At 35.6% G+C, this 23206-nt stretch overlaps 1 protein-coding gene across 5 annotated transcripts in view; it reads right to left on the reverse strand.

The window, feature by feature from the left end:
• Positions 1–558: 558 nt before the first annotated feature.
• Positions 559–23206, reverse strand: part of AP1S2 (adaptor related protein complex 1 subunit sigma 2) — a 28802-nt gene continuing 6154 nt past the window's right edge. The window contains exons 3-6 of one of the 5 annotated variants that reach the window (XR_001441911.3): positions 20198–20306; positions 19461–19598; positions 14306–14400; positions 559–2126 (exon numbers count right to left, since the gene is read on the reverse strand). Coding sequence is in view for 4 of the 5 variants with exons in the window: in XM_015126961.3 (XP_014982447.1) it covers positions 7647–7703; positions 19461–19598; positions 20198–20306 (304 nt within the window). In the remaining variant the exon portion in view is untranslated. 5 annotated transcript variants of the gene reach the window in all.

Genomic DNA, 23206 nt, shown 5'->3' on the forward strand with positions numbered 1-23206 from the left:
ACTGACATGTTGATGACTTTCCCCTCAAATATTAATAGGCAGGGTAGAAGGGCAGGAAGTTTTTAAACCACTGACTGGTTCATTATCCTGATAAATGTCCATCTTGAAAATTTATTAATGTTTTTTGTATATATTGCCTGATTACTATTTATGTTTCAAAAATTCCAACTATACATTGCTGGCAGAAGCCCACAGGCCTGTTTTCAGTGAATAGCTAGCTGCATGTTGGAGGCTTTTTAAACCTATAAATGTCTTTTTTTCCAATAAACTAGCAACTTAATTTGATGGTAGTTCCTGCCTCCTTCTTAAATATCCCAGTTTTAGAATGTAACATTTCCTATCTGTAGTAATAGGAGGTCCCTTAACTATCATAATAACCATATATTTGATTTGTTGCATAGATTAGGTAGTACAGTCTGCAAATATTAGTCCCTTTCTGTTGCATGTGCTAGCACCTTCAGTTCACAAGGGGGTAAGAGGAATCCAGTTGATCTGAAATACCTTTTGAGTAATAATCTAAGTTGTTCATTCAGAAAGAGTAGAAAAGTCAACTGCATCAAGGTTTTAAAAGCAGCATTTATTGATTGAAAATAAATGTGTAGATAAGCTCTCAGTAGCATGGAATCCACGTTATTTTTTAATGAAGTACATGAAGACTCAGAAGATCTTCCACCATGTATCTTGTGTGTGCTTATAACAACCACCATATTCAAATGGAGGGGAATTTTCAACATTTTACTGAAAAAAAATTAGAAATTCTTCCTTCAGCAACTCTCCATAGTTTGACAAACTTGGAAAGAGATAAAAACACACTCCAGTGTTTGTACGTGGAACGTTTATTACAACTAATTGGCGATGTGATAAGACAGTGCTCACGTGGCCTGAATATTGGTCACAATCACAACAAAGCTTAATCCAGCCCAGCATATACAAGTGAAAATATAAACCGTGAAGACATGTTTAGATATGTATAAGTACTTAGAAAAGTGACGCTGAACAATTATATAGCTTTAAAAAATAGAGCCAACTAATGCCATTTTACCTCATTTAACTCTCACTTTTTTATAGGAAACGTGTCTTTTTAAATTTTTATAAGACTTCTGTTAACTAGGCAGTGCCATGGAAAGAAAGGAAGTTGCTGTAAAGTGTGCAGCACTTCTAAGTGGAGGGAAGCAAAATAAATTTGGCTTTAATAAGTACCCCAGAGGGAATATTCATGCTTTAAACAATGACTTTTTACACATAACACTGTGAAGACAGCAACATGTTTTTTGTAAGATACTGTTATGAAGAATTCCTGGAAAATTAACATTCTCACTTTATTTTGGGGCATCAAAAACAACTAAGTATGTGATTATGACCACAAAAAAATTCATCTCAGGAGTCAAATGTGCCTTGGCCTTAAAAATTATGTGCTTACTATTGTGAAACAATCCTGTTTCTCATCCCAGATTCAGAATGCCTAAGAAATAATTTTTAGTGTAAGAAGTATTCCAATTTAGTCATTAAAAATAATCTGTATTCCTTTTTTAAAAAAAAATGTAATTTCCAATACAAGTCTTTGGAGTAAATTTGCTTTTTAAAGTTTCAACGAAGTTAAGTTTCCATTCATTTGATATGTGACATGTCAATTCCTTTTTTTTTTTTTTTTTTTTTTACATATACTGAAATGCTGCACTAGTCTTTGGTTTCATAAAACCAGGTTTCACATTATAATTTAAGAGTTTCCTTTGTCAAATGCAATAATTAATAAATGTATACTGCCTGATTGATTTTACATGTATATGTGCCATTTTCATATGTGCACATAATCAGATTAAGAGAAACTGACCTTTAAACCTTAAAATATCCAGAAAAGGATCTTTTTCTGCACCGTTCTAATTCATATTTAAGTCCCTTATCACTTAATTAACTAAAGTTCCCTTTAAAAAAAATTGTGTAGGCATGAATGAAGCGGCTTAGCAAAACAGTAATACTGACAAGACATCATCTTACACCATTAGCTAACATGGACATGAAGGGAGTGACCATCTACAGTGTGTGAAATGCCACAAGAAGTCATCAACAAGGGAGGAGAGTTATGTCAGTCCAATTTCTTCAAGAACACTACGTGGGGTTTCAGCTTCCTGTGGAGGGAAAATGTGAGACTCTGGTAAGCAGATCCAGGGAGTCTTGAGAATGTGAAAAATTGACATGGAAGAACATGCTTGTTTTAGAGACTCAAGAAAGCAATTCTGTGTCACTGTAGCATTCTATTAGTGACAGTCATTGGTTATTTAGGGTTTTGTGCCCCAAACATTGGAGACCACAAAAGGACGTTTTCCGCATTCATTAAGTACCTGCTAATTACCTACCAATGTGCTAGATGCCGTTGCTGTCATGCAAAAAGCAGTCAAGCCCAATGCAAACCAGTTGGCAATTTATGAAATCACTGTTACTCAATTATATATATGAAAGATAAGTTAGTTATCTTGGTGGTAAAATTCAAAACCTCTTCCCTCCGAATTCCCACAGTTCTTAGCCTAATGTTGTGTTCCATGCTTTTTGTCACATGCATTTATAGAAATGTCTTCCTCTTGGAGTTTTTAGTTAACTGTGTCCACAGCAGCAAGTCTTCAGAAACAGCTATCTTCCCAGACCTCCCCAGTGCAACCAATGGCATCACTAGAGGCCACATATAGAAAAAATGCCCTGGGCCAAAGGCATTCAACCAATACTGGTTTTTAAATGTCAAAGGAGTTCAAAACAAAGCAAGCATATCCAGAAAAAAAATATTTAAAAATTTTCCGAAGTGGCTGATTTTGCAAATCACAAAATAAAGGACCAAGGAGGCCAACTTTCAGGTATTACTAGCAACGAATTTTGTAATTAAAAGGCAACACTATATTTTAATGAGGGAAAATAATATACATTTTTGGTATCCAGTAATAAACTTACTTTTGCATCCTAATCATGGTACAGCACAAAACAAGAAGAGAAATTATATTAAACCATAAATCTTTAGAATATTAATTGCAAGTAAAGCACTTCATGGTGTAATCTTAAGTAAATTACTTAAACTCTATGGTCTGTTTCCTTATTTGGAAAACATGGATAATAGTACTTACCTTCATATGTTGAGATTAAGTGAGTTAAGGCTCTGCCTAATTTATAGAAAGTGCTCCAAAATGTTAGGTGATATAGTTATACAATTGAAATCTAAATGATTTAGCATTTATTATTAAATGCAAGTACTATATACCAATTCTACTTATAAAGCTCATATGATGACCTTGTAGTATGTCTGCATAGTAATAAAAATGGGTAAAAATCAGCTTTAGTGAAAAAGGTATTTTTTTAATAAGAGTCTAACCTATGAAGTATTCTTGCCCCCTCAAATTGAACCTCAATCTAGTCAGGTTACAGATCTAAACAGAGATGAGGGATATAAGAACAGCTAAACATTGCCACATGAATACGATGGCCAAATCCATAAGGTAGGATATCCTGCAGCATAAATGACCTGGTTTTTAAAAAAAAATGGCAAGGGGGGGATAAAGCAGAAGACTTGTTAAGGATTAAAAGAGACTTAAAAGACACATCAATCAGATACGTGAGAGTCTTGGTTGGAATCTGATTCTAACAAACCAAATATAAAAAGGCATTTTTCAGACAATTAGGAAAAACTGAGCCAGGCACAAGATATTAATTATTAATTCCTGTTAATTTTGTTGGGCATGGTACTTTATCTGTTAGGGACACAGACTAAGTATTAAAGACAAACTGACAAGATGTCTAGGACTTGCTCTAAGATACTGAGGCAAAAATCCGGGGAGTGGTTGGGGAAACAGTATTAAGTTGATGGTTCTTGAAGCTCAGTGATGTGTACACGAGGGTTCTTTATACCATTTCCTATACTCGTGAGTCTTGAAGTTTTCATGATTAAGTTTTTTAAGAAAGTCCAGTGGAAATGATACAACACCCAAGAATGATGTAAGCCAATCTCTTTCATTTATATTTAGCCTTAAGCATTAAATACACTGAGAGAATGACATGTAAATCACATATTCAAGAAAAATTTAAAATAATTATATCCATGTAATGTTAAATAGTTTAAAAGTTCATGTAGCCTTGAATGTATCAATTAAATAATGCCTCCATTGAATTCTACACAGTTTACATTCTCAGGTTCTCCATGTAAAAATGTCCCACCGCTACTCCTTGGAGCTGGTCAGACTCTTCCCCCTGTGCTCACTGCCTGCAATCTTACATAGCATTTCCTGAAGATAATCATACTGCTTATCAAATATGCATTATTGAAAATATTTGTCCTTTCTAAAAGGCCTAGTTTCAAATAATTATTTACATATTTTATTACTGTGAGACTTGTACAGGTAGAGTTTTAAAATAAATTGTGTTGATAATATAAAATGGAACTTACACATGTTCACACTGAAATTGTAGCTCAAAATTACGGAGAAAAACTGTTATCTAAAGTCGTAAAATTTACAGAAACAGAAAGTCGAATTGTGGTTGCCAGGGGCCGGGGGAGAGGTGGATATGGGGAACTGCTGATTAATGGGTATAGAGTTTCAGTTCTGCAAGACGAAAAAGTCCTGCAGATCTGCTGCACAACAATGTGAATATACTTAACACAACTGAACCGCACACTTAAACCTGCGTAAGATGGTGAATTCTGTGTTACGTGTTTTTAACCACAATTTTAAAAATTTGCCTAGAAAATGAACATATAAAACGTTATTTTATGAGGGATGGAAAAGAAAAAAAGTCATTCACATGAGACGAAGTACATGCAATACTTTTATTTTAGACATGCAAGGAAAGCTATTTCAGAATCTACTCATTTAAAGCAAGCAGCTGTATACAGATAGCAAAAGAAGCAACATTTTGTTACAGCTTAGCACAAGGCATCCAACACAAACAGGCATGAGACAATGCATATTTATGTAGCATTAAAACCAGATGAATAACATATTGTGGGGCAGGAGGAAGAAAGGAGGGGAAAAATAGAAATGAAAGACCAATGTTTCTCAATGCTTCCAATATACAATGCTAAATTTCCCATTTGATAGCACATCCAGGTGCTTCAAATGTAGTGCATTACAGTGAGAATGTTAAGAATGGAAAATCTTATCTGTGTACCTGCCTAATACTAAGTTTGGTCAAAACACATTTTCATAAATCTTCTTTCAGTGGTAAATCGATTTGAACATCTTGTGAAATTATTGTTTAATAACTTACTTAGGCTTTATGCTCTCTAGATATAAACAATGAATTGTTTTCCTTTTATAATAAAATAGGCTGCATGTTTTATTAAAAGAATATGCAACAGTCACCAATATTAAAGGTTTTAAAATTCAGAAATATAATGCCACAGTTAACAAAGCATTAAGTATTTAAATGAGGACTCAATATATTAGAATGCCATCACTAGTAAAATATAAGTATTTAGGTATTAAAACTGAATATTAGAATTTTTGAACTATATAAACTCAGTATTAATGCTTTGAAAGAGTTATTAAGCAACAGATATTGCAGAACAGACTTCAGACATAGCTCTCTAATAAGTTCTTAAAGGGACTGTTTGAGATTATTATATAGCACAAATGTGATTCAATAAATGTGGCACTACAGAATTTCTTAACACTGAATGTTTTAACCTTAAATGTTATATAATGGTACAAATTAATTTTAGTTTCTTGTATTATTTTCGCATATACTTTTATGTAATACATTAGAACACATTCGCTCATATAGATTGTAAGATAATCACACAAAATAGTTTCTTTTTTTAACCTCAATATTTGAAGACCAAACCATACTATATATTACAGCACTGCTTATTTTGACCTAGCACTTCAGCTATATTTTCTTTGGTAAACATTTTAATGATTGTCATGTTTTCCTCTTATAAATCACGGATAGTTCATTAATGATAGTATGTATGTGTTTAAGATTTAATATTACTCAAAACACTTCTAGGTTATATTTTGTCAAGATGAGATTAAATCAGTTGCAGAGAGGAATGAGCTATATCAAGATCACATATAGAATGAAATAAAACAGAAAAGTTTGGAATGTGAACAGGAAAAAAATACAATCATAAAAGTACTAGTTCTGAAATGTTCTACTATTATTATACAAGATAATAAATCACCATGCTGTGGATATTTTCTTTCATATGTATATCAGCATTCTATTTCCTCTGTGAAATTCTGCATACTCGATGAGTAGTCATTTAGTACACAGGGACATTAAAATATTCATGACGTGGCTACAAAAGAAATGCATACATTCTTACACACAGTATACAAACTGACACAGACACAATCAGATTTCTAGAACATTTAGTTCACAGTAAAGATAACTAAAACTTAAGTTTCTGTTTGCTTTCATTCTTTGGTTTAAGGCTGAGTATTTAACTTCTAAACAATGCCCAAGACTTTAGATTCATTTTTTTCTAACTTTACTATATATAGTGTTCAAAATGATGACAGACATCCTCCAGAAATTTTACAAAATCCTAAAACACTATATTTATTACTAATATTATGAAAAGATTTTCAGTGTAAGTCATCTGGTCAATACTGAGTTGACCGAAAATTCAATTAGAATATTCCCCTTCCACCAGTGTTTAAATTCATTAGTTCATTTGTATTACATAAAGTAAAGAACCTAGAGAAAAATCTTTCCCAATAAAAAGTGGAAAAGTAGTCACTCATCTGGTATTTTAAGTAGCAATGAAGGTTTTTTAACTGTTTACTTATACCTACAAAAGCAAAAAATTCAAAAACTTTGACTGAGACTGAGGATATTACTTTTTTAAAAATCCTCAAGACAGATTTTAATGAACTCTCCAAACAGATTTGAGTGTCTACAGAAGGACTTCTAGGGGCTCCGAGAGTTCCCTGAAATTAGAAACAAAATGATGTACAAATTTTCCTGGGGAGAGGGCCCATCATAGGGATTATATCCCCATCAGAAAGCAAGTTTAAAATTGCTTATTTGAGTGTCTTTAAAGTATCCTCATTTTAATATTTATTCAAGTTGAAACTTTGAAATGTTGAACTACAAAATCATGTAAACTGTTCCAAGAAAAATATCTAACAAATCCCTAAACTTACACAACCATTAATTACAAAAGTATCTGAGGACAAAAGCCAGTTACATTTTAATCCTCAAAGAATTCCTAAATATTTTAGAGAGATAGCTGCCCTTTTCCCCCAACTCAGAATATAGTGGTATGAAGCAGCAAGTTAAAATCATATTAATAAGAAATTAAACTCCCAACTACTTCATTTTCTTACAGAAGCTCTCATTTTCATAGGGAAATTCTTCTGTATCAATGGCATTAGTGATTCACAGTATTTAATGAATGCTTTTTTGTCAATGAACCTCTGAACCTATTTCCATATTCTGTGTAAAAAATAAATTATAAGCCCCAATAATGGATCATTATCCAAGCAAAATTCCCTATGAAAATATCAGTTTAATGAAGTAATTGGGACTATCCCTTGGGATTTAATGTAATTAGACTTTTCAGGTAATGCTAAAATATAAATAACAAACTTGACAAAATTGTAATTACAAACTGAATTTATATATCCTACTACATTTTGATGCATGTCAGTACTCCAGCACGTATTCTAGTACGCTTTCTTAAACCCAATGAAACTCTTGCTGTGATACATAGTCTCTGTTTTCTGGAGAGAGAACAAGAAAAGTTTAAGTCTGTCAAATAACCTTTTGCCTAAATAATACCAATCTGTCAAATAACCTTTTGACTAAATAATACCAGTTCTTTGAGCCTTTATATTATAGTTTTTCATCTTTTTCTTTTCTCTCTTAATTTTCTATCATACTATGTAAAAACCAACCATCGAGAGCTTATGCTCATTAAAAGAGGTGGTTTCCCAAATAGGGCTGAGTATGCAACCATTCCTCCCCAGGAGACTTACTATGAACTACACCAACAATTCTACAGGAACAATTCTCAATGTGACCACCCACGCATTTCCACCACTTATACTCTGACACACCTTTTACTACTTTTAGGAAAGAAAAGGGTTGATGATAAGCCAAACTATTCTTTACAGCCAATGATCCATATTACTTTACTTAAGTAAGAAATTAGCATCTATTAATTGTGAGAATATTCTTCATAGAGAGAAACCCCTCATTGGAAAAACATCCTTCAAGAAGAAAAGAAACTCTAAAATGCACAAAAATAAATGTATTATTTTTACCATTTTAAGTTGCTTTAATAACATTTTAAATAATTTCCCAGTTTAGACTGCTAGGGTCTAAAAAATTCCGTTATAAATGCCTTAAAGACCACTTAACATTTAAGGTAATTTTTTAGCTAAATGATATGCCCATAATTAACAAAAATATTTTTCTTTCAGATACAAAGAAAGTAGATTCAATTACAAACTCCAGCTTATAATTGAATCGCCTCTTACCACCAGTACCTCTTGTGAGTCACATACAAATTATATCAATTAGGAATTAGGGAGGGTGAGAGTAAAGTCTGTCATAGCACACAAGGGACCCTGTGCAGGCCTAGGCCTACTATTTTGTTCTTCCCCTGGGTACCTGCAGGAAACAGTCACACATAATACTTAGCATAACTATCAGTTTCTTACAACACTAAAACCCCAGTGATTTCAATTAAGTGGGAATAAAGGCCAGAATGAAAACAGTAAGAAAAAAATTTTTTAATCCAGTTGTATTATACAACTATAAACCACGTATTGTCCTTAGTACAGGTTCTCTGGAAACCTATTCTTTGAATAAGGATGACAATGTATTATTTCAACCTGAAACGGGCCTTGAATCCCAGGAAATCTTTTTTGCTCCTCACTAATTTGCTCCCCACTAAGTCTACTGCCAACTCCTCATACTGTCTTCAAGCTATACACCCCTCCCCTTCTCCCCAGTCCCAACAATTCTCCTTTAGATAATGTCATTTCTCAAGGCCAAGAAAATGACACTTTCTCAATTTTGCTCATCTTACTCATGAATTAAAGAAAAAAAAAAAGTCTACAGCTTTACCCCATTATCACCACAAAACCAAGGAGAAAGACTCTTCTCATCCAAGACCAATGATTTTGATTCCATTCCCATTCTCCCTTCCAATATACTTTTTTTTTTTTTGAGACAGAATCTTGCTCTGTCACCCAGGTTAGAGGGCAGTGGCATGATTTCACCTCACTGCAACCTCCGCCTCCCGGGTTCAAGCGATTCTCCTGCCTCAGTTTCCTGAGTAGCTGGGATTACAGGCACCCACCACTGCACCTGGCTATTTTTTTTTTTTTTTAGTAGACATGAGGTTTCACCATCTTGGCCAGGCTGGTCTCGAACTCCTGACCTCACGATCCACCCGCCTCAGCCTCCCAAAGTGCTGGGATTACAGGCGTGAGCCACTACGCCCGGCCCCAATATACCTTTCTTGTATTCTATTCCTATTTGTCCTTCTTAGAAAACATGCACTTCTACTTTCCCCTGCATGAAGAAAAATGTTGTTCTCAGCACCCTAAAAAAAGGACCAGATGTAGTGGGAAGTGTAGGATGACAAACAGCAGAGAGAAGTCAAGTTACACCTGTTCTCAAAACCTAAGACAAGCCCTGTTACCGTGAAATTTCCTAGATATTCACCATACTAGGCTTATGACTCACAAGTAAAACCAACCGGGAAGCTATAACGAACACTGATAAACTAGGAGTTATCTGCAGGCTTAAGTCTTGTTGACATGAGAAGTGCTTAAGTAAACCAATGGTATTGAATATCCATGACTGAATGCCTAAACTGCTGATTATCTTTCTACTAGTACAATGTAGTAAAAGAAAATAATTTACATTTAATGAAAAGTAAATATAAATAAGTGTAATTTCAAGTTATTGCTCTACTGCAGTTTTCCTTATAAAAGGACTTCTTCACTTATTCCTTGCACTATAAAGTGGTATCCTTCGTCCTTCACATTCTAGAACACAATGGTCCTTTTTATTGACCCTAATCGAATTCTATGGCAAAGGATGCAAAGTCCTTACTCTCAACTCTGGAACCCTCTTCCTTGTGTCAAAGACCAAGAAGCCAGAGAGTATCTAATCTTAATACGATCTATTTTGAGCAATGAATGAAAAAAACAGAAGAATTGAAAGCACTCTGTAAGGTGCCTTTTAGATGACAGGGCTCCCAGTGTCAGTCTTACAAGCATTTGTGAAGTGTTAAGAAACTCAAGCGATTTTTTTTTTTTTTACATTAAGTTAGCAATGAGTGGCAAGAGTTACATGGTTGCTCCAGATGGTTAGTGTCTAAAATGGCCAAGAGCAGAGAAGTGCTTTACTTTACGTGCTGAAACTTTATTTTAGTAAATTCTACTCTAGTTTTACCATCTGGAGCAACACGATGTATACTCTTTCATTCACACAGCAGCATTTTTCCATTTTTTAAAAATGTATAATACTAAATATATGCTTGTTTTTACACTTCTGGAAAAAAGAGCAGGGGGAACTTCAAAGATTTTCAGAGGTAACACAAGTTAGCTAATATCCTGCTCCTAAGCCTGGGCAACATGGTGAGACCCTGTCCCTACAAAGAACAAAATAATAATAATAATAATAATAATATAAATATAAATATCCTGTTCCTAGATCTTTTCTCACATGATATACTTTGAGTATCCTTCCATATCATTACAAAAAAAAAATCGATCTCATTTCTTTTACAGTTACATCAATTTCATGTATGGTTGTACCACAGTTTTCTTAACCTATTTCTCATTGATGAATATTTAGGTAAGCTTCAATGGCTTATTATACTAAGCAGTGTGTCTCAGTACATTTTTGTTGCATAAAATTCTTTGAAGTATAACTAATGGGTCAAAAGGTATGCACACATTTAGTCATTAGTAGACATAACCAAACTAATCATCCAAAACAAAATACAACTTTTAAGTGCTCATCTTTGCCAATCCAAGAAGAAACAAACAAAAAAAAGGGTCTAGTTGATTTTTAAATTTGCATTCCCTTAATAAAAGGACCATTTGTTTTGCCTTCATCTGTGAATCACATATTCATGTTTTCTGCCATCTTTTTCTATTGTGCTATTAATCTACTTCTATTACATTTGTCTTATAAATTTGTCTTAAAAATAATGATGACGATAATTTACTACATCTTATAAACAACGCTCTAGTATAGTTATCAAATACTAAAGACAAATCACTTTAACAGTTAATTGTGCTTTTAAAATAAAAAAGAAGAGGCCAGGTGCACTGGCTCACGCCTGTAATCCCAGCACTTTGGGAGGCCAAGGTGGGAGGATTGCATGAACCCAGGAGTTCGAGACCACTCCTGGCAACATGGCGAGACCCCATTTCTACCGAAAATTTTTAAAAAATTAGCTGGGCATGGTGGTGTGCACCTGTAATCCCAGCCACTCGGGAGGCTGAGGTGGGAGGATCACTTGAGCCCAGGAGTTCAAGGCTGCAAGTGAGCCACGGTGGCACCACTGCATTCCAGCCTTGGTGACAGAGTGAGACCCTGTCTCAAAACAGGGTTTCACCATGTTGGCCAGGTTGGTCTCGATCTTCTGACCTTGTGATCCACCTGCCTCAGCCTGCCAAAGTGCTGGGATTACAGGCGTGAGCCACCACGCCCGGCCTAGGAATGATTTGTATAGCTATTTGTGTGTTCTTAAGCACATTTATCCTTTCTTGATTTTTTGCATTTTAGATTAATTTTTAGTCAGTTATTTATACTGTGGCCTACATATAATATTGAAAAGATATAGCAGTCTATAAATGTAAATGGAGTATTTACTCCATAGTGTTAAATTAAACCAAGGCTTCTTAACCTGGGTACAGCTGACATGTGAGGCCAGATAATTCCTTGTTCTAAAGGGGCTATCCTGTGCACTGTAGAATTCTCAGCAGCATCCTTGGTCTTTACCTACTGGATGCCGGTAGCACTGCACCCCAAGTTGTGACAACCAAAAATGTGTCCAAACACTACCCAATGTCCCCTACAGGGGCACAACTGCACCACTCCCACCCCATGGGAACCACTGAGTTAATCTAATTGGCTCTAGTTGGTGGGTAAGATTATATTCTAGTGTGTTTGCCTGTATTTGCTAATTTTTTCAGAATGGGAATTTTTATTTTTAAAAAAAGGCATCAGAGGAAACAAAAGAAAATGTCAGTAGGTGAAAAAAGGACTCGAACCTGAAATTTTTCAGAAAGTATTTTTTAATTAAAAAAAAAATCACCGCCGACACCACAGACTATTCTCTTCGCAGGTCCCTGTGTAGGTTCTAACCCTAGGGCTCATGAATTCCAATTACTAGGTCAGGATCAGCATTTAAGAAAAGAAAAGTAGAATAAAAATAGCAAGGGGAAAATCCTCAAAATTTTGAAAAGCATACAAAGAAAAAAGGCTCAAAAACACACAAAGCAAAATGATGACAACCTGAGAACCAGTGAATAAGGACACTGGCCAAATTATTTTATTTATTTATTTTTGAGACAGAATCTCACTCTGTCACCCAGGCTGGAGTGCAGTGGCCAGATTTCGGCTCACTGCAGCCTCTGCTTCCCGAGTTCAAGCCATTCTTGTGCCTCAGTCCCGCAGGTAGCTGGGACTACAGGTGTGCGCCACCACGCCCAGCTAATTTTTGTATTTTTTGTAGAGATGGGGTTTCGCCATGTTGGCCAGATTGGTCTCGAACTCCTGGCCTCGAGTGATCCACCCACCTCAGCCTTCCAAAGTGCTGGGATTACAGGTCTGAGTTTGACTGTGCCCAGCCAAACTGTTTCTTATTAAATGTAAAATGAAAGGCAACATTTGTCCTGCTTTCTGCCCTTCTTTTCAAGCATTTCCATTTCAAGCATTAATGTAATCAAACTTCATTTATCCAGAATTTGTTATAATAAACCCTGATTGAGTTTACCTATAAAAAAAACTGAAGTACACTGGCAAGAAAAGACTATAGTCTTGTTAACTTTAAACCCAATTTAAAAGAAAGAGTTAGGCTTGAAGGTTTTAACATGAACAGTAGTAATTACAAAGGAGTTACATGAGTTTGTCTTATTTAAGCAAATTCTAAGAGGATTTATATCAAAATGCTTTTTGCTATTAAATGACATTATTGTATATATTTGGAAGCATCTCGTTTTTTAAAACAATTTAAGATATTCTCAAGTTTGACTAGCACACCCAAATATCCCTCCCCTCCCCTCCCCTCCCCTCCCCTCCCCTCTCCTCCCCTCCCCTCTCCTCCTCTCTCTCTCTCTCCTCTCCTCTCCTTCCGGCAAGGTTTAGTTCTGTGGCCACCCAGGCTGGTATATAGTGGCATGATCATGGCTCACTACAGCCTGGACCTCCTGGGCTCAATCAATCCTCCCGCCTCAGCCTCCCAATTAGCTGGGACTACAAACACACACCATCATGCCCAGCTAGTCTTTTTTTTTTAACTTTTTGTAAGCACGGGGTTTCACCACATTGCCCAGACTGGTCTCAAACTTCTGGGCTCAAGCGATCCACCTGCCCCAGCCTCCCAATGTGCTGGGATTACAAGCGTGGGCCACCGTGCTCAGCCCAAATACTCTTAATTATATCAAGAGCTGACCTTTAAAAAATCCAAAACTTCATATTAAAAGAGATGTTATTCAATACTTCAAAAAGTACTTATTAAAATAATTTTAAGTTACAAAAGCTTCATTTTTTAAAAGAAATCACTTTTCTCCTAAGATTCTTACCTTTCCATTTGTGTGCGGTCCCACAGATTATTACTTTCACAAAAATATAGCATAGTACTAAGATATATCATGCAGCCCCCAGCACTAAAACAAATCAATTTTAGCAGCACTAATCCTCCGTAGAGTACCACTTTCTAGATGAGGCAGATAAACAGCTGCAAATCCAGTAAATCTATTCATAAAGTGGATCATCTCGAAGTAAAAGCAAATTCATGAGTATAATGCTTGCTTTTGGTACCTCACTTATTTTGCATTTCACAGATTACTTTAGTGAGAAAAAATACCAACAGCAAACAAAGCTCAAAAGAAAAAAACACCACAAATTTCAAAATGATGCTGTTAGTATAAAAAAGAAAGGTTGACACATCTCAAAGCGCTAATCAACACCATCATGCATCAACCGCTAAGGGTTAAAGCCCAAATGCCCAGTATTTAGCTATTTGATCTTCACGGATCAAGCAAGGACTTAGATATCATCTCACGTGCAACAGTATTTGCATAGCACTCCATTTTATCCATGCCACAAAAATGGTAAATTTAGTAGTTACCAATAAATAAGTTGGGGATCAAAGGGACTAAAGCCTTAGACTGCTCTTTATCATAAGATATCCTCAGACAAACCTCCCCATTCTTCATTCTGGCTCTATAAAATTAAAGAGCAGAGAAAAACTGGTAAGTGCTTGACTTTACAGAAAAAAAGCCATGCTATTATTTCCTTTCTCATTATATATGTGTGTGTTTAAACAAATCCAACTACAACACCACCCCCCACCCTATCCCTCCAAAAATCTAGCTTAAAATAGGTGGTGGGGAAAAGTATTCCAAGTATTGCAAAGAGTATCAATTTAGGAATTTCAGCATGTTGTACTTTAAGAATCAACTTTAGTACCAGTGGCATGTTAAGACAGCCAAACATTAAAAAATGGATAATGGGCCAATTTCTGGGCTTTACCCCCAAATCTAATTATGTATTCATACAACCAAACACCAAAAGGAATAAACATGAAGTTTGGTCTAGATATGTCAAAACTAATCCCTTATTTACCAAGTAATGAAGTAAAATAAAAAAAGATATCTTTATTATCTAATCACAATGTCTGCTAATATTTTAGCAACTATTATTTGAATATACATTTAATGTTACATTTTTATTACTGACTGTAATATGCTAACAGAAAATCTGTATCCACTGACCCTCTTCCCTATTTGGCTATAAAATGAAGGATTACCTTAAACTACGTGTTTATACAAATTGGGTAAGAGACATTTTTAAAAATTTTTTTCTGAAGAAAATAAGCATTATTAAGGATAGAAATGTATATTTCACAAATTTTTAAAAAATCAAAATCATTGAGATTTGCATATACCTTTAAGCCAACAGATACAAGTTCAAAGTCATCTTTGGTGCTTAGAAATAATCAATTCAAGTAAAAGACCTGACACTAAGTGGAAAAATCATGATACATGAAAAATTAGATTAAAATTAACCAATTAGGACTTCTACTACAAATGTAAGTCTGAATTGAGATCTTCACAGCTATATTTACAATTTCGGAAGCAGAATCATTTCATGAAATTGATTAAGTGAATGCTATATCCCAAACTATAAAACCCAAAAAGTTATAAATCCAGCATTTTGATCAATCCAACAAGAAACAGGTTGAAAAGTATTATTTATATCTACATATCCAATAAAAAATTCCAACTGCTGATAATCTGGACAATAAAAATTTGCAGTCTAAGAAGTCAAAGATAGCACTGTCTTTTCCACATAGAAAAACCTCTGGGAGAATTATGAATTTCTCACTGTATGACTGAGAAACAAAGAAGTTCGTATCTAAAACAGAACATTTAAAATATATATACCAAGACAATACATAACTGGGGTTGGGGGGAGTACACAGTGGTTAAGATTTTACACAGCTGTGAAGCCTAGTAGATCTGGGTTTAGAATCCTGGTTTTGCCAGTTGCTAACCAGGTGGCCTCAGACCAGTCATGGAACCTCAGTGAGCTTCCACTTTCTCATGAGGCTACCTCTAACCTTTCACAGGATGTCTTGAGGATTAGCACAGGATGCTTAAAGCAAACTGCTGAGCCCAGGGCCTCACATACTCAAGCATTAGTTACCATCATAATTATTTTTGTTGTCATGGTATCCAAAACAAAAAGTTTTCCAGCAGTTTGGGGAGTGCTTTTTCTCTTATTCCACTCGCTATTTTATGAACATAATATTCAAATACTCTCCCACAGATGTAAACCTGTATCATGCATCAAAAATATAAATGAATCTATTTTTAGGAAACATGCATCTTGTCATTCCTACATTTCTTTTCAGAGTATGTTGATTAAGATAACAGAATAACCTGAAGCCTTACTGCTCCACACAGACTTGAGCTTGGCTTCATAATGGCCTTAACCTACAATGTATTCTCACTCTAAATTCAGAATGGACCACCACCTACTGCTTCCCCAAGACCTACATGGCTAAGAAAAATGGTTCACTCAGACTGCTAAATAGACAATGTCTCAATGTAGAACTCAGTTTCATGTACAAAGCAATGTAAAAGCAGTCACAGAAGAGAAGTAGGGCCACAGCTTTCTTCTAAAGACAAAGGAACTGTAATTAACAGTAGTCATTTCTTTATTTTAAACAAAGGTTACAAGGGGGTAAGGAAAATTTTACATGGGACCAACCATAGTCATCCTATGCTTTTCTGTCTACACTTACTTTCTCCAATTAAAGACATAAAAATAGGCCGGACACGGTGGCTCACACCTGTAATCCCAGCACTTTGGGAGGCCGAGGTGGGTGGATCACCTTTCAGGAGTTTGAGATCAGCCTGGCCAACATGGTGAAACCCTGTCTCTATTAAAAATACAAAAATTAGCTGGGCATGGCGGTGTGCACCTGTAGTCCCAGCTACTTGGGAGGCTGAGGCAGAAGGATTGCTTGAACCCAGGAGGCGGAGGTTGCAGTGAGCCGAAATTGCACCACTGCACTCCAGCCTGGGTGATAAGCAAAACTCCAACTCAAAAAAAAAAAAAGACATAAAAATAGTACTTCAAACAGAAGGACAACATTAACTATTAAAATACTCCCATAGGGAAATATATATACATATGTACATATACACACACAAATAAATATGGATCTGCAATAATGTTTTTATCCTCTAGTATATTTAAATACTAAATATATGCTCTATGGTAAACTTAACATTGCTGTCATATTCTAAGGTCTACAGCAATTTCCCAGTAGCATTCAAAAATCTAGGCACAGCCGGGCGCGGTGGCTCATGCCTTTAATCCCAGCATTTGGGAGGCCAAGGGGGACGGATCACTTGAGGTCAGGAGTTCGAGACCAGCCTGACCAACATGGTGAAACCCTGTCTCTACTAAAAGTACAAAATTAGCCAGGCATGGTGGTGCAAGCCTGTAATCCCAGTTACTCGGGAGGCTGAGGCAGGAGAATCGCTTGAGCCCAGGAGGCAGAGGTTGCAGTGAGCCAAGATCGTGCCATTGCACTCCAGCCTGGGCAACAAGAGCGAAACTCCATCTTTTTTTTTTTTTTTTTTTTTTTTTTTTGAGACGGAGTCTTGCTCTGCCGCCCAGGCTGGAGTGCAGTGGCCGGATCTCAGCTCACTGCAAGCTCCGCCTCCCGGGTTCACGCCATTCTCCTGCCTCAGCCTCCCGAGTAGCTGGGACTACAGGCGCCGCCACCTCGCCCGGCTAGTTTTTTGTATTTTTTAAAGTAGAGACGGGGTTTCACCGTGTCAGCCAGGATGGTCTCGATCTCCTGACCTCGTGATCCGCCCGTCTCGGCCTCCCAAAGTGCTGGGATTACAGGCTTGAGCCACCGCGCCCGGCCGCGAAACTCCATCTTAAACAAACAAACAAAAATTTACTCTCCAGGAAAAATATTAAAATTAAAAGTTGAACTTCAATAACTTTAAATACATTTTAAAGCAAATGTAATTAATCAGGAAATGATGGTAAAACTTGGAAGAAATGCCATGTTCTGACAGAGCAGAATACAGATCTGTGACAAAATATGAAAGTGATCAAGGGAAGACATATATGAAAAATTTCCAATTTCTAATCCTGGTTTTGACCTAATTTTTTAAAAAGTCTGATAAGTGAACAGCAAAATAAGGAGATACTAACTTTAAAAACCAATTTTACAATAGTAGAGTATATGCTTATAGTCAGCACACCTGATATTAAAAACAAACCTCCAGAATAACATTTCCAATCAATTGGTAAACCACTGTCGCAAACTGTACACACAAGGCAAAAGGTCTGTGTTCATTTCACTACTGAAGAGTAGATGGCATGAGGGCTGCCAATCTAATACTTCACCTTTGCAGGCACCTTAACCACTCTTCTGATAACTACAAGATCATTAAGTGTACAATGCATTGTCTGACATTTAGTAGATGTCTATTCAGATGATGTCATCTCAGCTTCAAGCAATCCCCACAACTGTCCCAGTCAGTGACTGATGCAGTGAGATTCTCAAATAGCTTTCCCTTCCTCACAGAGTCCAAGAGTTAAGAAGTTAAAATGGAGAAAGCAAGTTACTCTTCTCCCCTTATTTCATTCCCTTAAAACTGAATGCATCCAAGGCTAAAAAATGGGACTTAAAGTCTCCTTTGGTGACTAAAAAAAGAACAAACTGATAAACAAGTATGTAACAAAGAAGGGACTAAAATAAACTGGAAATACAAAACCATATTTTCAATGCTTCTGGAAAATGAACCAGTGAGCCAAAAATATTCAAGACTTTTATATACATGCATACACACACTTAACAACTACTTTAGTGAAAACACATTTCATTTTTCAGTATTTACTAATCACTTCTCACGCTGTAAGCTTTCCATATGATAAAAATCACAATTAGCTCTAAAGTATAATTCAATTTGGTATCTGAATTAAGGTATCATTAAGTTTTTAGAAAAAGGTAGTCTTATCTACGAAATGTTAAGCTTCAGAAATAGAAAGTACATCAGCATCAACTGCACGATTAACCCAAGATGACTATGGTAATTAGAAAGAAAAGGGAGTTACACATCTGGGGATATGGAGGTAAGACAAAAATGCAGTTTGACAGAACATGGTTTGTTATTTAAGAAGAGCAAAGAGAAATGCAAATACTGTTTAGTTTTGCTAACGCAAAAAAAACTAGAAGTTTCTACAAGAAGTATAATTAGAAAACACTATCATTTGCTTGGCTACTTTTGCATTTAATGGACATGAGGTAAAAATATGAGCCAATTTGGAATTAAAATGTCATAATCTCACAGTCAACTCCTGATTATCTACACTAATGAAAAAGGGGGTTATCTTAAACAATTTGAAGCAATAGATGGAGAGTTCTCAACCTACTGCTACTTTCAGCCAATCTTTTCCCTTCTTCAAGTAGTCTGTCCTCTAAAGGTTTAGACTCCAGTGTTTTAGGGTCCAAAAAGGGCCATCGGGAAGAGGCCTGACCGATAGACTATCTCCAAACTGAACCATCCAGCCATAGATAACTGAGTTGACGTGACTGACACATATTCCAGTCAATAAACTGCAAATGGATGGACACTACATGCCAAGCATGCTTCAGAGTAATTTCTGAAACTGTAAGAATGATGACTGAGACTTCCCCAGCAAGAGCAAAACATGCTAGTGCCTAGTGAAGAGAACAAGTAGCTTACCTCCTGCAGTAGATCGGCCTGCTCAATTGCTTTAAGGACATTTTTCTTGGATGTTTCCTGAACTTCCCCTCCCAAAAGAAACTCATCCAAAATAAAATAAGCCTTCTCAAAATTAAAGATGATATCTAGTTCACAGACCTGAAAAGGAAAAAAAAAAAGAAAATAAAAAATTGTTAAAACTTGCAGAAGCAGAAGATGCTTATTCACTACCAGGTAGTGAATAAAATCAAATCAGAGTGAATCAATCTTAACTCTTTCTAAATATGACTAAGTATCACCGGTTTAAGTAAGCTTAATTTCCAAATCTCAAGTACTTGAAAACATATTCCTACAAGCTAAATAAGATTGGGCTCTGCATGTTCCCAATGTGGGCAACTTAATAATTTCTAGTAATAAAAACTGATCTTTAAACATGTATTTCCTGGGTAACATGATCAGAACTGCTAACCAAATCTAAATTCTATACTAAGCACTTACAGGATATTAATGTTTGTCGTTGGACTTGTTTATATTTCACTATTTTAAACCTCATCCTTACCATCTTAATTAAATGAGTTACGTCTGCAGGGCCAGCAATTCTGAAAGTTAGGAACTGACCAGGCCCACTGACAAGAAATAGTCATTCCCGCCCTCTCCTGCGGTTAGAATCCCCAAGACAACCAAATAATAAACTTGTTAGAGAAAAGGTTCCAAAAAATACTATGGCATTCAATTTCCTAAAATAAAATACTACTCACACTGCCGAAATACTTGTCAAGTAATTCCACATAACGATGAATTATTTCCAGGGTAATTAGTTCATTGTCCTGATCCTCAATAGCACAGCAAAAATATAGACTAGCATATCTGTAACGAAGTACAAATGTGAAAAAAACTATTACCCTGTAATCATGTTTTCTAAATATATTTTCACATCCTATTATGAAAGGCCCCAAGTTTATACAGTTTATTTCTTCTTTCACAACAGTACAGATTTTTCTCGTAGACTACAAAAGTAATAAATGCATAAGAGAAATTTTGAAAAGCATAGGCAAGCAAAAAGAAAAAAACAAAATAATCATACCACTTAGAAAGAATAAGTGATTTTGCCCTTCTTCCTTTCAGGTTCTTTTCTATAAACATCTTAAAACACAGCAGACCCAGGTTTTTCCTAAGTTTACTTAATTAAAACAAAATACATAACAGATTAATTCAAACTATAAGTACAGAGAAGAAAATGAAACCTTTCAACTGACGGAGGACTTGTTGAAGATAATGTCAAGATGAGGTCAATATTTTGGGATATTTTATTGGAATATGTATAATATACACACAGAGAAGACCTTAAGTCCTACAAGCTCAATAAATTTTCAAAGTGAACTCAACTATATACCAGCACCCAGATCAAGAAGCTGAACACTAGTGAACCCTGAAACTCCTCTGCTACCCTCTCCCAGTCACAACCTCCCATCCCCAAGGGTTAACTATGCTCTTGACTTCTAACAGCATATAATTATTTTTAAAAAGGTTTCTAGGATTGTGGAATAAACCACACGAAAAGAACAACAGCTCCACGTTATTACAGAAGTTAGAGAAAGAGAACAGAAAGTTCCTATCACTTAAGGGAAACAGAGACCTGTCCTCAAATTTACCAAGTTCTACACTGTTGAACTGAAGCGTAGTTTATTTACCCTAGAAGAGGGAATAAGGTTGGGAAACTTATATTTTCCTTTAAATTAGGATTCTAGCATACGGAATCAGGTGATGCTTGACCCAAGAAAGCAAAACTTCAACCTTGAGGCATAGCAAGTCCTTTGAGGAGGATTAAAAGGGCATTTTAAAATGGTTTACATGTACTTAAGCCTTTTGAAAAGAAAGAAAATAAAAACCTAAGATAGGCTAAACATAGAATATCTCAGTGGAGATTATAATTTTCACTGAAGATCACTTAATTGATTTTTAGAAAACACAATGGGCAGTTACTGCTCATAGCATTAATGTAAAATAATACTGTATACAAAATAACACAAACAACCTGTTTTGAGTCTCAATGAATTCTTGCTCCTTAGTGTGAAAATAACTAGTATTCACACAACAGCATTAATTTCATTATTAAAACATTTCATCTTATTTGATGTTTTCAACAGCAAGTACTATCTTTCATCATTGATTACAGATTAAAAAAAGACAAAAAAAAACAAAAACAAAAACAAAAAACCGAGGCTTAAGAGTACAGCGCCTACAAGTGCTAGTAGTGGGATAAGAGACCCGATCTTCTGACCTTAACTCCAGGCCTTTTTCCACTGTGTCATACAAACTCACTTGGCATATTTATCATGACTTTGTGCATGTCTACTCTATGTGTCTTCCACACTCAGTAAGTTATTTAAAATGTTGGGGCTCCTGCAGTCTTATTGAGAGGAGGTATTCACATGTGTTCATTTATCATCATTGTGAAGGGAATAAGTCATGGAAGACAAAACAGGGCATCAATGCCAACTTTAACAAAGTGCTCCCTCTCTTTCCCATCACTACTCTGTTTTTGTCTATCTATTTAAAAGAGAATGGAGTATTCCAACTCTCCATCCTCCCTAACCCGTGCTCATTAAATAGAACTTTGAATTTGGGGAAACTGATAAATGATACATAAGATTCCCTGATTTAAGAAAACTAAAGATTAAAGGGACTGACATAAAAATGGTAGATTAAAAACCAGATATGACTAGCTGATAGGAACAGAATGCTAAATAATTTATTATACAAAGTTTACTAACAGTTTCAAGTAAAATTCCTTTTACTCTAAGATTTCCTCATGCTACTATTAAACAATCTAATGCTCTTACCATCCTCGCTCCTTATCCACAGTACTGCCTCTTTCCTTACAAATAAAAAGCACTTAAACACTAGTCAAAGGTCCTAAACTGCATGAATGACTTGGAAGCATTAATTTAAAAATCATCAGGAACGATGTGTCTAAGCCCCAGCCAGTAATGTTTACTTTCACTCAGAATGGAAAAAGAATAATCAAATTAATGAATTCTTTGGTGTAGGTGAACAGATAGCTATCAGGATAATGATGTGCCTCTTTCCAGAAAGCTTAGGGAAAGAAAAAACAGAAGCATAATAATTAAGTACCATTCACTGAATCCTCGCCCTACATGGGACACTAAATGTTAGCTAAGGCTTTTGCATATTTTACCATTCTAATCCTCACAACAACCGTATCCATGAGATACCATTATTACTTGCATTGATAAGAGACCCAGGTTTGAGTAACCTGCCTAGGAACAGCAATTTGACTCTAGAGCCCAAGTTTTACATTAAAAACTATAGCCAGCAATTGCATTAAAGTAATCCCATACCTGGCAAAAATTAAAATATGCTCAAAACAATATTTTAAGAGCTTTGAAGAGAAGAGAAATAAAAAATGCCATACTGATTTAGTAAAAGATTACCAAGAGAACCTGAAGTGTACTTCCTATATTTAGGACCAAGTGGTTTTTAAAAATTCAATAATGAGCTCATTTTGTTCTCTTAGTGCCTATTTGTAAGTCTAAAACTGAAGTAAAATTAATAATAGACTAGTAAGAAGAAAGGTATGTTTGGTTATTTTTAGCACAGTGGATTAAGGCTTACTCTAATTACTGGCACTCAGAGAACATCTGAAAGTGCCTATTCTTATATTCAAAACACATGACTTCTCCGCAGTCAGCTAAATATCAGCTAAATATCAGCTGACTGTGGGTGACTGTAGCTAAAGTGTTCTC

This window comes from Macaca mulatta, chromosome X (genome assembly GCF_049350105.2).
Source record: "Macaca mulatta isolate MMU2019108-1 chromosome X, T2T-MMU8v2.0, whole genome shotgun sequence".
Classification (NCBI taxonomy): domain Eukaryota; kingdom Metazoa; phylum Chordata; class Mammalia; order Primates; family Cercopithecidae; genus Macaca; species Macaca mulatta.